At 34.5% G+C, this 15,592-nt stretch overlaps 1 protein-coding gene across 1 annotated transcript; it reads left to right on the plus strand.

The window, feature by feature from the left end:
* Nucleotides 1-9,521: 9,521 nt before the first annotated feature.
* On the plus strand, nucleotides 9,522-10,106 carry LOC135950680 (uncharacterized). The gene has a single exon (XM_065500210.1). The coding sequence runs from the start codon at nucleotides 9,522-9,524 to the stop codon at nucleotides 10,104-10,106; it is 585 nt and encodes a 194-aa protein (XP_065356282.1).
* Nucleotides 10,107-15,592: the final 5,486 nt, after the last annotated feature.

Genomic DNA, 15,592 nt, shown 5'->3' on the forward strand with positions numbered 1-15,592 from the left:
TTATAAAATCTTCCACATATTTTTATTTTACTACGTAGGGATAGCGAAGCACAACGGGTTAAGCTAGTATTCATAGAGAATTATACATAGAGACGAGACACTCCGATTTGTCAAACAAAAATATAACAAATTATATGTCTGATACAACAACAAAATACATTGACTAGCATGTATTTTTTTGTTGCAAGAGTTAGGTTTTTGACAACAGACTTAGGTTTTTGACAATTATGTCTCGTCTCTATGTTACCCTATGCTAGTATTTAATAAAGTTTAATTATTTCAGACCTTAATTTTAAATTTATATTTTTAATCACTTTTATCAGCTTTTATTAAATCTTTATTTGAAGTAATATATTCAACAAACTCAGCACATCTTAAGCTGAAATTAACCAACAACTCAGCTTTAACTAAAGGTACAAGCATCCTAGAGCGGGTATCGTTATCGTGCCATTTATATTTCATGAATGTTAAAAAATGTTTACAGTATACATACTTTACATTTTATTTGATATATAATTGAAATAGTTTTTCGGAACTCTTTGAAGTTAGTGCATCATGTTAAATAGTGATTTTCAGTTTTGAGAAAATACTACATTTCAGAAAATAAAGCATCCTTGTCTATAGGTATTTCCAATTTGTTTATATTTTTTGTGGTAATTAATGAAAAAGTTATGTTTTTTCAAAACGGGACAAATGGCGTCCCGTTCAGAGTATCGGCTGGACACGGGACATTTGACTCTAAAACTGGTCTGTTCCGACGAAAACTGGACGGTTGGCAAGTCTAGTAAATAAGGTTTTTTTACAATAAATTTAACTTAATTATTATATTTTTGTCACACAAATCATAAAAGTTCTGGGACAATTCGGGATAGTAAAATCAATATGAATGTTCTTACTTGCTTTAAACTTTGGTTGAATTGCTACGCTAACGAAGTAGCGGGTTATAAGCTAGTTAAGATATATAGAAGAAATAAACACTAATTTTCTTATTTCTTTCTTTTAACCGCAAACCAAAAGCATATAATTATAATTACTCGGACGAGAGTAATTGTTCTCTTTGTAAAATTAAGTTTTCTTTATTTTTTTGAATCATAAAATAACGCCCGTATCATAATTTAAAATATAAATAAAAAGTTTATTTTTTTAAATATAAAATGTGTTTTTGTGTTTTAAATTTACAGTGACTCTCACTAATATTCGGTTTTTTTATTCGAGTTATTAAAAGTCAACCAAATTAATAGAAAATAATAAAACACCGGTGATATTTTTTTTTTTAATTCATAAGTCATATTCAGAAATAAAAAAAAACTTATTTCAGAATTCTGGATATTGAAGAAACAATATAAATAACAACAAAAACAAAAAAACTTAAATAATTCACACTTCATTAATATTCGGTTTTTTTTAGCACATATAACATAATTGTTTAAATACAAATTTATAAAACTAATTTAATATCTGGTTGGATAGCCCTTATTTTTTATAACCTCAGAAAGAATATTTGGCATGTTATAAAACAAATTTTTCCAATTAATCAACACTGATTTTATCCCATTCTTCCTGCAGCCTTTTTTTTGAGTTAGTTTTTAGAAGAAACTGGATTTCCACGGACTCGGCGGTCTAAATAGTCCTATGGGATTCATGTCTGGATCGTTGTCCTGATACAATTCAAAAGTTCTTGCAATTCCCACTTAGACCTTATCAAGGACTATTTATATTTAAAATTTCAGCTCATTCGGATCATAAATGGATTTTTGGCGATTTTTTTAAAAAAATTTGAGACCCGAGGTGACCAACTTTGGGGGGCTACGCATTGTAAATCAACTCGAAAACACCTCAGCTCAAACCATGTAAAATTTCGTAACAATATATCCAATAATTCACAAGATACCGAATTATTTCCAAAAAAAAAGTTTCTAAACCACTGTGCGTTGTGGGTTATACAGCAGTACAAGTTGGCCTTCATTAAATCCCTCAAAATTCGCTGCTCGATCGTATCTGGCTTTCATTTTGTCGCTGGTCATTTTTATTTGTCTGCGTACGAATTCGTGAAGTTCGTTAAGGTCATCTTGCTCTTGGGATGTGTTTTCATTATTTGATGAGGGCCTAATACCGAACTCTAAATCACCATGCAACTTGAGTTCTGTCCCGAAGATTATTTTTGCAGGTATTCGAGAAGTTGAGTCAGCTGATCTGTATGCCAATAGAAATTTTGGTATGTGTTCATCCCAGTCCTTCTGATGTGCACTGACTACTTTTCTTAAATATTCCTCCAGAGTGCGATTGAATCTTTCGACCATGCCATCAGATTGAGGACGCATATTTCCTTGAATACGGCAAATTCAAAATTTCTACCCTGATCCGAGTGCAATTCCAGTGGAACACCATAGCGGCACACCCAGTTATTCACAAATACGCTTATAACCGTTTTAGCTTCCTGATTGGGTATTGCATATACCTCTGGCATTTGCTGAAATAATCCATAACCAGTAGAACGTAACGGTTTCCAGCATCACTGACAGGTAAAGGGCCTGCTACATCCATCGCAATCCGCTCGAATGACGCACCTGAGTTATATTGCTGAAGATGTCCACGATTTCTTCTTACTGGGCCCTTCGCTGCTATGCATTGTGGACAATTGGCTACCCAATCGGCTACTGCTTGCTGTCAACCCATCCAATAAAAACGTTGTTTTAGCTTTTCTAAGGTTTTTGTTACACCAAGATGACCACCACTGGTACCGTCATGAAACTCTTTCATTACTTCGTTTATTTTAGAGGATGGCCATTCAAAAATTGTAGACTATTCCATAGGGCCCAATATGATTTCATCAGTGGACTTTCGGCCGATATTTCATTGCGGGCTGGCCTTCTGCCTTCTTCTTTTGCCGATATTATTTTTGATAGTATGGCGTCATTTCTCTGCGATACAGACCAATCTACACTGGACTCTATATGCATTAGTCGAACGTCAATGACACATTCCTTTTCCTCGGCCTTTGCGCAATGCATTGCCGTGTTTCAAACCCTTCCGGTGTTCGATGCTAAAGTCATAGCTCTGAAGCCGCTCAATCCAATGAGCCAGTTGCCCTTCAGGTTGTTTAAATTGCAACAACCACCTGAAGGCAGAATGATCGGTTCTCAGTTGGAAGTGCTGACCATACAAATACTTGTGGAAATGCTTCACACACTCTAATACTACCAGGAGTTCACGTCGCGTTACGCAGTAATTTCTCTCAGGCTTGGAAAGTATTCGGCTGTAGTAGCCTATGACCTTTTCCGTCCCGTTGATCACCTGCGAAAGCACACCGCCTCTTCCGTATAAACTCGCGTCGCTATCTAGCACAAACTTCGCCCCTGGGATGGGATATGCCAAAATTGGTGCTGTACACAACAATTCCTTTAACTGAAGGAATGTCTGTTCTTGAGATTCACTCCACAGGAACGCTCGCGAATTCTGCGTTAGCTCATGTAGGCTTGCGGCAACACTGGCAAAATTCGGTACAAATCGTCGGTAGTACGTGCAAAGGCCTAGAAAACTGCGCAATTCGTGAAGATTTCTCGGACATCTTTATCTGTTGATATGCCGTCTGCTGTTACGCGATGCCCTAAATACATAACTTGTTTCTGGAACAATGCACATTTCTTTACGCTTAGTTTTAGTCCAGCCGCAGCTATTCGTTTAAGGACTTCTTCAAGGTTTTTCAGGTGTTCATCGAAAGACTTCCCCATGACAATTATGTCATCGAGGTACACCAAGCATGTCTTCCAGTGAAGTGCTTTCAACACATGTTCCATTAAACGCTCGAATGTAGCTGGAGCATTGCAGAGTCCAAAGGGCATCACATTAAACTGCCATAATCCATCACTAGCACTGAACGCAGTTTTCTCTTTGTCTTTTTCTGAAATCTCTACCTGCCAATAACCACTTTGCAGGTCCAACGTGGAGAACCATTTTGTTCCAGCTAATGTGTTTGAATTGAAATTGAAGACACCCTTCAATTCTTGGTAGCGGGTTGTTGTCTTTCTTAGTAACGTCGTTCAGCTTTCAATAATCGACGCAAAATCTAGTGTTGCCGTCTTTCTTTTTAACTAACACAACAGGCGAGATCCAAGTACTTGAAGACGGTTCGATTACTCCATCTCGCTCCTTCACCTCACTTCGTTTTGCTAGAGGAATACTTCTGGGCGCCAGCTTTATGGGCCTCGCTTCACCAGTGTTTATTTGATGCTTTGCTATTGCCGTTCTACCTTGGCTTTGACTTTTAAGGCAAAGACCTAGGTATGTTTCTTCAGAAGCTGTTTGGCCTTATTTCGGGCGGCGCTAACCCTCCTACCCATTTCCCCACATATTCCGCTAGTAGCTCGTGTTCTTTGGTAGATTTATTGGCAGGTTCCGGGGTTTTCTCACAATTGATTACTGCCTCTGCTGAAGTGAATTGACCTATTTCGGAATTTGGCTTAACGACTTTTTCATAGCTGGACAGGTTAAGCACTCTTACAGGAACTATTTTGTTGTTGCAGGGTTTAACAAGGGCTTTTGCTGTTATAAGATCACTTTTTATTTCTTCTGGTTCTACCACCCACAAACTGTTGTCCTCACAATCTCCCTGCATACAGGCCCATACTAAAGTTTCTGACTGTAGTGGTAGTCTATGATGCTCGACGGTAACTAGTTTCCTTACTTGAGTCCTATTTGCATATCCCACGTCAAGAGGTATTTCCACGTTTCGCCAAATCATAACTTTTTGTCCCATATAACTAACCGATTCGGTCGGCGAAAGAGTACCCGATATACGGTATGGTCGGTAAGGGTAAATTCATACTCGTCCTACGTGATGTTGTTAAAAGACGGCCGCGTACTATGGGCAACAGTTCGTCTATGGTTGTCCGCGGAATATGTCCTGCTTCCACAACAAAATTTTGTATATTTATAGCTTGAGAGGTTGTGGCGATGTCATCAGCTGAATTTGGTTCTACAGATTGCTGGAGTTTTTTATTTTGAGTCGCAATCCAGTTTTCTACAGACTGGATCTTTTCGGATTCCTCATTGTCGGCCATATTAGTATTGGTTGGTGGTACAGGTCCTGGTTCTTCTACCAGGATAACGTCGGTTGTTGGAACTCGTATCTCAATGGCTGATAATGTGGATGATGATGATGACGATGATGATGACACTGTTGATGAATTTGATGACAAGGTCTTCGTTGATGATGATGGTTTTCTTTGGTCAGATTTTTTGGTTTTTGAAGTAATTGATAGGCTTTCAAAAGATTTGGCCGTATCTATAACACTGACTGTACCATCTTTCGCGCTCCGTGAGTCGTTGAGTTCTTCTCTTAAAAACGACGGAATTATTGGCGTAGGAGGACACATAAATGGTTCTGAGGGTGAGGAGAATTCAAAATATATTCCGGGCGAGCTATTGGTCTCCGAACATGTTCCTCTGAGAGACAACGGTATGGTAGGAGTTGTAGGTATACGTCCATCTATAGAGAGTTGGCTGGGTGTTCTAATCTTTCGTTTTGGCGAGTTGTTGGTACAATTTTCATCGGAGGTCGTCGGATGTTGTGCTTGTTCAGGGAGTTGTTCTTGTGGAGCCCTTTTGAAGAAATAAGTGTAACGAACCACTCCTTCCACCATAGTTAGGTCCCCTAGAACATTTTTGCGTTGTTCAACAGTATTTACTGACATAAAATAACGTTTTGGTAGTTTTTCTTCGTCTTCCTGAGGCTGAGGTTTTGATGTTGTTGGTGACGTGGATGCTGAAGACAAGACAATTACCTTCGTCACATCTTGTGGGGAAGGTAGTGACGTATCGTCGTGGCTTACTTCTCTGTCCGGATCATATTGTTGGGATAGCGGTAAGTAACTAGGTTCGGTCTGTATAGGTTCTCCATCCGAGTAGTCGTCTGCGAAGTATGGTGGATTTATTGGTAGTACATTCTGGTGCTGGGGATAATTTATATATTCGATGTTGTCAAACTGTTGTCGAACGATTCTATAACTCTCGTCCGATCCACTAGAAATATCTTCAAAAAATTATCCAAGAAGAACAAGTGGGGAAAGCGCTGAGTCTATCTCTTCTATTGGGACTAGGTATAGTGTTAGACGGGTATGGATTTTGCAATGTATGTGATAGCATCGTTATGTTGGTTTCTTGGATTGGCCTTACTACGGATCGCAGGAGGCGATTAGTAGACTGTGGAGGATGGGGGTTATTGGGTATTAACATAGCCCGTCTTCCTCTCGCTTGTTTCTCCTGCAAACGTCGGCGGAAATTTTCCCGGGCTTGTTGAAATCTTCATTCGTCAGCCATCTGTTCACCATTTCTTTCTTATACAATTTTCTATAAGATGAAAAAAGAACAAAATATGATTACATTGTAAAGGTTATTGTTATTATTTATATTATATTTTTAAAAAAATTATTTAAATATTGAAATATGGTTTTATATCATTAATATAAGACGTTTTTATGTCTCCTTTCTCCCGTCCCTTAAGCTTCACTATGACCTTTGAAGGCATTTCTATTACGGTGTATGGTCCATCAAATTTTGGCGCTAGTTTGGTGGCAAACTGGTCTACAGTGCAATGTTTTGCACGTTATATTAAAACTAACACATATTTATTTGGAAAAAATTTAATTTGAATTGAATATTTCACGAAAAAAAGTAAATACACAAAAATTTGTTTAATTAATTTTTTTTTTGTCTTAGACATTTCGTTTTGTTTTTTCTAATTTTCTTTTGTTTGACGTTATAGGGAATGTATAATTGAGAACGTACTTTCTAATAATTGTACCTTGCTTGTTCTGCTATGACTTTAAATAACTTTAGCTATAAAGTTTTGAATTTTTATACCGATTCAACATTTATATTGGTGCCATTCCAGAAAAGGATTTGGCACCAAGTTTGTAATAAAATCTGATTATTGAAGAATTAGTCCCAAAACTTATAGTTATTCGACAAATGGACGAGAAATTGTGTGCACCAATTGCTAATTGCCAGCGAAAAACAAAGAACATTCGTCAGTTTTTATTCATTGATTTTCATCTGACCAGCATAACATTTACACCAAAAGGGAACGTCCTAAATGGAGATTGAGTCACCAACACCAGAATCTACCAGATTTGTTTAATTCCATAAAATTTATTCGTCTTTCAAAACAATATAAACTTTTTCATCCCTAAGTATATTATTTTAAACTTCATTGTTAAGATAATTTATATAATGATATAATTTTTATTTGAGAGATAGTTCATTATAATCGAATATGGGGTTTAAAATATTGCCGTCTTAATGTAAAATAATTGCAGAGGTATGGTGATAAATATAATCTCACATCAGTGCAATAATCTATAATTGTCTCCCTCCAGCTTACAGAACTCACATTGCTGAATGGCCATTCATCGGTGGAATTACGTTGAAAGAGTAAGTCAAAGAAATATAAATAATAATTCTTTAGTAATCTTTACAACTGTTGGCTAACTACACCAAAATGTGTTACAAAAAAAATTAAAACAAACAAAAAAAAATTAATTAAAATCTAATTAAAAATAAAATTATATGATAAAATTATGAAATAAATTTTGAATAAATTAATATCAACAAAGTGTAGTAAAGATTATTAAAGAATAAAATTAAATAATTATAGAAAATGCAAGTGATGTGAAGAATTATAGTGTAAAACAAATATAAAGATAATAGAAAAGAATTCAGAAGAAAATAAGAAAAAAATTATAATATAAATCAAAGATAAAGAGAATAGAAAAGAATTTAAGAAATAACAAGAAAAGTGAAAAAATAGATAAGTGTATTCGATTACTAAAATATTTAATATTAATACAAAAGGTATTTAAATCCCTATAATAAATTAATTTAAAATACCCATTTATATACCTATTTAATATTCATAATAAAATTTACTTACTTACTAAAAAAAACTAGTGCCTAAAAAAAGGAGAGAAACTAAAGAAAACATCCCCTGAATTAGATTAAAATATTTGCATTGACAACCATAGTCTTATTATTATTTTTCTTTAGTTCTTTTTGTTTCGTTAATGATCATTTACAAAGTTGAATGACCTACTTTTGTGATCTATATACTTTACCATACAGGGTGATGAGATTTGTTTCAATTAACATTTATTATCATTTTTTATATAAAACATTTTAGTAGTACTACATTGAATAGTTACTATTTTTCTACTTAATTAGAATTTTATTTGTGAAGATGAAATACATATTAAATAAAATCTTGTACATTTGGTGAAAATATACATATTCTTAAAATGAATTGCTAAATTTTAGATGTTGTGATTTCTTGTGAAAAGTCCAGTTGAGGTGAAGACAATTATATATGGGATTACCGAAAATATTATTCATTTGGATATGAAAGAACAGGTAATCATTGGTTGGGATGGGCAAACTGTTGTTCCGAAAACATCTGGGAATAAACTCTATTGTCTCGATGTAATACATATGTTTTTGTTAGTTTCTGATCATTTAATTTTGCCACCTTTTATTTTTATTAGTTTCGAACCTCAAATATTTATAATTTCAGTTTTTTATCAGCATGCAATTAAAATAATTGTGTCTATGTAGCCTTTGTTTCTATCAGTGTTAAGCTCACGTACCCACTCGATAGCCGACGAGCCAGAGCCGGAGTTTTCTTCATGCTAGGGCTTAACTCAAGTTTACTAAGGTTCACCTTATAAGTTGTATGCTACATAGAAATTTATTTTTGGCGCCCAACGTGGGGCCCACGTTATTTAACACCTCAAATTTAGACATATGTCAAGAAAATAAACGTATGGGTCTTACATTTTTTTTCTGGCACTATTCAACTTTCATCAAAATCTCTCGAGATCTGCCGACTTTTAATTTCATAATTTCACCTAGTTATTTGGAACTAAATTTTATGAAAATTTACCAAAATAACAAAAACTTTTTACTGTGATTGTATTGTTTCTAAAACCTTTAAAATATATGTTTTGTCTCGGAAATTCAAGAACTATTACATAAAGTGATAGCAAGAATCCCGACAAAACATTACGAAATTCTTTACTATTTCTTCTTATTTTCAGTTTGGAGTTGGACATTAAGAATTGAAGTATCCTCTTAACCATCCAGACAACCTTTTTATGTTCCTTGTTCACAGATGGAACCCTAGAATTTGTATTTATATCAATTTAGAGCCATCAGAACTTTTCTTTTTTCTTTCATACACATTAATATTATCAGTTTTTGAGAGAAATACATTTTTTTTACATTAAAGTATTACAAGAGATTTTTTTATAACTACATGTCTTTACCAAGCAGAATCTTTATCACAAGAAAATCACAACAACAATATATTAAACTTTTATAGTTTCTTTTTTCTTCCCCAAGGAAATTAAATATTTTTTTTACCACAAATTAATTAGATTAATTAATTTGAATAATTGCACAGCAATATTTGGAATTTGTAAATTATATAGGTGATTCGAATTTGTTATTATTTTTCTTTTTGCAATTTCATAATGTCTGTTATAAGAAGTAATGAAAATTTATCGATAATTCCACCATTGGTTCCACCTAATCAAACCCCCGCACCTCCACCAGTTCCAACTGTTTGTGAGACCTGCAAAAATTGCATCACAATTAAAGCTCATGCTTTAAAGTCTAATTGTCATCATTATTTCCACAAATCTTGTTTTGCTAAATATACACAAAACAAAACTAACTGTCCAACATGTAATTGCCATATTACACTTCCTAAAGTAACAGCTTCAAAAACTCAAACAAAATCAAACTTTACAGTTACTACTAGAAATCAAGCAAAACAACAGCAATTAGATGAGAATAGATTTGCAGGTGAATCACAACCTAGACCAACTACACCAAACACTCCCCGTAGCCATTCTTCTCCCGAAAGTGCAGAGAATCAACCTCATTACATACGAAATTTAGTTACAGCTGCAGTTGGAGCTCAACAAGCTGAAATGCTTTCTTCACAATTAACACAACTAATTCAAAGTAATATCGAAGCAGGGTTCCGTAGAATGTCTATTAATAATAACACTACTTCTATTCCGCTCATCGAGCAAAACAATATCCAAAATTAAGAAACTAATTTTATTCAGAATAATCATGGTCAGGGCATGGAAAACCAAACTTTAAATCAGCTTTTAGGTCTTCCACAAGCTAATAATCAAGGAAATTTCATAAATTTTAATGCAAATCCTTCTGCTAACTTGTTTAGGGCAAACTCAGGACTTTCAGCAGATTTGTCTGTGAGACCTGATAAAATTAGCCAAATTATTAACAATTGGAGACTAAAATTTAGTGGTAATTGTTCCAGTCTGTCAGTAGATTCATTTCTTTATAGAGTTGAGGCTCTCACCAATCAAACCTTAGGTGGCAATTTCGATTTGTTGTGTAAAAATGCTACTGCACTTTTTGAAGGTAAAGCCAGTGATTGGTACTATAGGTACCATTAGGGAAATAAAGTGGCCTGATCTTGGTATGGCACTACGTAGACAGTTCAGGGACACACGAACAGATATGGATTACAGATATGGAGAACAAAGGCAAGGAGAAAGCTTCGATGCTTTCTATGATTCGATTCTAGAACTAGTTGACCACCTGGACCAGCCAATAGCAGAGTCTTTAATGATTGAAATACTCAGGAGAAACATTCTACCAGAAATTCAGCACGAAATATTGAGCTTGAAAGTATTTTCTGTAGATCACTTGCGTGATATTTGTAGGAAACGCGAATTTTTCCTACAGGACATTCGCAAAAGAAATATAGCCCATAGACCGATAGCATTTTCGAAGAAAATAGCTGAGCTTTATGAAGAAAGTGAAGTCACCTCAAACATTGTATTCGATTCGGATAACGATATTTCTGAACTATCCCTTATATGTTGGAACTGTAGGAAATCAGGTCACAGGTGGATGTGGTACCCCAAACAACTACAAGCCAACTTGTTCCAAATGAAACCCAACAAAAAACTTGCAGGGGAGTGCACATCCAAGTGCACGCTTCAAATGAAGAAAATGGATCGCTCAACGAGCACCGATTAAACAACCATTTTAACACCTCCAATATCTATTTCCAAGTTTAAAAGTAACCCAGATGAGCTTAGGCCAATTATACCTTTACATGAGAGAATTAGGATTTATAATCAGGTTCGAAATAGAATTTTTAATGAAGAACGTAAAGAAAAACAAACGCGATCTTCAAAGAGAATTAGAAATTATTGGTCGAATGTTAAGAGAAAGAACAGAAATATAGTAAGTAGCATTTTTGACAAAGAAAATGACTTGCGGCCTTATGCCGACGTTAAGATATTTGGCGAAAATGTGAGCGGACTTCTTGATACAGGCGCATCGATAAGTTGCATAGGAGGAAGTTTTGCTACTAAATCTAATCATCCATATAAAAAACTTAGTTCAAAAGTACACACTGCAGATGGCAAACCACAAAATATAGTCGGTTTTGTAAAAACAAATATAGTTTTCAGAACTTTAGAAAAACCCATAGAAATCTATATAATCCCTAGTTTATCCCAACAACTTTATTTAGGAATTTATTCTGGAAGTCATATGGAAGTCATACGATCTTTTGCCATTTCATTCTTTAAAAACTCCATCAATTTCACCAAAAGCAAAAATTACACAAAGTTATAGATTTATTTCCTTCATTTGCCAAAGAAGGGTTAGGGAAAACAACTTTAGTGAATCATGTTATCGATGATGGTGAAGCAAAGCCTATTAAGCAAAGACATTATCCGGTTTCGCCTGCAATTGAGAAGTTAATGTACGAAGAGGTTGACCGGATGCAGAAATTATGTATAATTGAAGAAAACCTGGAAAGAACAGATTATGTTTATACTGTAGAAAAGTTAACGAGGTCACAGTTAAGGATGCTTATCCCCTTCCAATCATCGATGGTATATTAAGCAGGTTACCAAAGCCTAGATTTATTACCAGCTTGTATCTTAAAGATGCCTTTCGGCAAATACCTTTAGATCCACAATCAAGAGACAAAACAGCATTCACAGTACCAGGACAGCCATTATATCAATATAAAGTAATGCCGTTTGGTCTTTGTAATGCACCTCAAACTATGTCTCGTTTGATGGATAAGGTAATTCCAACCCATTTGCGTAACGAATTTTTTATATACCTCGATGACTTGTTGGTAGGGTGGTACAGTGGTACAGTACCAGGACAGCCATTATATCAATATAAAGTAATGCCGTTTGGTCTTTGTAATGCACCTCAAACTATGTATCGTTTGATGGATAAGGTAATTCCAGCCCATTTGCGTAACGAATTTTTTATATACCTCGATGACTTGTTGGTAGGGTGGTACCGGAAATTCATAGAAAATTATGCATCTCTTACAACTCCGTTGACAGATTTGCTCAAGAATAAAAGGAAATTTTCGTGGAATGAAGAAGGCAATAAATCCTTTGAATCGTTGAAGGGTGTTTTGAGTTCAGCCCCTGTCTTGGATTTATTTCTTATGTTAAAGAAATAAATCCCAAAGAAATTACTCAACAGGAATGCTTAGCTGCTGTGCTAAGCATGTAGAAGGACTTGAGTTCACTATAGTGACCGATCATGCTTCACTTAAGTGGCTCATGTCCCAAAAAGATTTAAGCTCTAGATTGGCTCGATGGGCCCTGAAACTTCAAGGGTTTAATTTTAAAATACAACACCGTAAAGGCACTAAAAATATCGTTACCGATACGCTTTCTCGTACCACTTCGTCTGATCCAGTCGTTTGTTCGTCCGATGAACAGTTAGACTTAGTAATCAGTAGTTTGTCTGATGACCATGAAGATTTCGTTGACTTAAAGTCGCCACAATTTCAATCTGACGAGTATAAAGAACTCATAACTAACTTGAACGAAAACAAAAATAAATTTCCAGACCTTAAAATTTTGGACTGATATGTATACAAACGAACGGAACATGCGACTGGGGAACAGCTTAACGACGACTTTTGTTGGAAACTTTGGGTTCCAAGTGGGTTAATACCTGACGTTTTATTAAAAGCACATGATAATCCTTTGTCAGCACACTTCGGTATTAATAAAACTCTAGATCACGTTCGCAGATATTACTTTTGGCCAGGTCTTGTAAATAGTGTTAGGGATTTTGTAAACTAGTGTGATATATGTAAGTCCACAAAGCATCCAAATTATGTTTTAAGAGCACCCTTAGGACGATCACCTATACCTGAACGTTTATTCCAGAGGTTGTACATAGACTTCTTATGTCCCTATCCCAGATCAAGAAATGGAAATATTGGTATATTTGTGGTCCTTGACCATTTCTCAAAATATCCATTCTTGAAACCTGTTAAGAAACTAACTGCTGATATTGTTACAAAATACCTCGAGGAGGAAATTTTTCATGTTTTTGGCGTTCCTAGACAATTGTCTCAGACAATGGCGTCCAATTTAAATCTAAACTATTCAAACAACTGTTAGACAGATATAAAATATTTCACTCGCTTACAGCAATGTATTCGCCGCAAGCAAACGCATCTGAGCGAATTAATCGATCAGTGATAGCGGCCATCAGGGCTTACATTAATCCTGACCAGAAAAACTGGGATGAAGTGCTAAGCAGCATTGCATGCGTAGTTTGGACAAGCTCTCACTCATCTATAGGTGTAGCGCCATATTATCAGACTTTTGGCCAAAACATGGTGACAAATGGTGACACGTATTCGTTGTAAAGGAAACTTGATGCTTTAGAAGATAGAACTGTGAATTTTACTAGGGAAGATTCAATAGAAGTAGTTAGGAAAAGAGCTTTAGAGCTAATGGAGAAACAGTTTTTAAGAAATGAGCGAAAATATAATTTGAGATCTAGAGTGACTAATTTTAAGGAAGGCCAGGAAGTTTTTAGGCGAAACTTTAAACAGTCTAATTTCGAGAAAGGATACAATGCAAAGCTGGATCATGTTTTTGTAAATGCTCGAATAAGGAAAAAGGTAGGAAACTGCAATTACGAATTGGAGGATTTACAAGGCAAATACATAGGAAAATTCCATACAAAGCACATCAAACCGTCTTAACTTTAGCCAGCTTGATCCTATTTTGTTGTATTTTCACCCAAAAATATGATCTTAACGGGGGGGTTGTGTAAAGGTGCTGGCTTCTAAATTTTTTTTATTATTTTTCTATTTAAAATTAACGGTCATTTTAGCGAAATACCGTATCAAAGTGATCAAAAAATTTTCTATTAACTTAACTCAATTAATAAAATTTTCTTTTAAATATTAATTCTTAAATATTAAAGAAAAATTAAAAACAAATTGAAATTCAACATAACTTTAAATAACCTTTGCCATAAAGTTTTGAATTTTTATACCGATTCAACATTTATATTGGTGCCATTCCAGAAAAGGATTTGGCACCAAGTTTGTAATAAAATCTGATTATTGAAGAATTAGTCCCAAAACTTATAGTTATTCGACAAATTGACGAGAAATTGTGTGCACCAATTGCTAATTGCCAGCGAAAAACAAAGAACATTCGTCAGTTTTTATTCATTGATTTTCATCTGACCAGCATAAAGGCCTAGTTAGTTTGTACGTTCCGTTCCGAATCAGCTGTTTTGTTTTTAGCATAGGAAAAGTTGTGTATGTCGTTAGTTTTTCTGTAACGTTGCCGTTCTGTTGCGGATGAATCTGTTGAAAACAGAATTTTGTCCGCAACGTTAAGTGACAGCTAAAACAGCTGATATCATATATACACAAAAATGCCAACAATATGAAAGCAGTGGTGCCAACATTTTTGAAAGGGAAATATTTATTATTAACAAAAGAATAAAAAATATAATATTTTCAAAAAAACATTGAAATTTAATAAAATAAATATAAATTTATTTTAATGTATGTACTATGTATGTAAAAAAATTAGTTTAAATTAAATCATTAAACAAAAATATATGTACATATATATTTATAAAAATGTTCACAATAATATGTTGAAGGTCTAAATACAAAAAACACTAAAAATTGTAACAAAATTACGAATATGGGGTTTAAAATATTGCCGTCTTAATGTAAAATAATTGCAGAAGATATGCACATTTAACGTAAAAAGAGCGAGAAGGTCAAATATATATCAACAGATCGGTGATAAATATAATCTCACATCAGCGCAATAATCTATAATTGTCTCCCTCCAGCTTACAGAACTCACATTGCTGAATGGCCATTCATCGGTGGAATTACGTTGAAAGAGTAAGTCAAAGAAATATAAATAATAATTCTTTAGTAATCTTTACAACTGTTGGCTACACACAAAAAAATAATCGAGGCTATATTAACTAAGCTTGCATAGTTAATTTCTTTTTATATGAAAACTAAAAACTAAGTTTTATTATCTATGAAAATAGGTAATTCAAAACAGGAAACGGATTGAAAACATTCACGTTTTCTGTCCATTCATAAATTCATTGCTACTGCATTGCCTTTAATCTACAATAACAAAAATATGCAGTGCAATGTGTAAACACTCATTTCTTTTTCTGATTGCCTTCATCACAATCTCTTTTTGCTTTGATGTTATACATCAAG

Source organism: Calliphora vicina, chromosome 2, assembly GCF_958450345.1.
Source record: "Calliphora vicina chromosome 2, idCalVici1.1, whole genome shotgun sequence".
Classification (NCBI taxonomy): Eukaryota; Metazoa; Arthropoda; class Insecta; order Diptera; family Calliphoridae; genus Calliphora; species Calliphora vicina.

Excerpts from the sequence above, each read along its gene's own strand:
- LOC135950680 (XM_065500210.1), top strand. The coding sequence starts at position 9,522 with ATGTCTGTTATAAGAAGTAATGAAAATTTATCGATAATTCCACCATTG.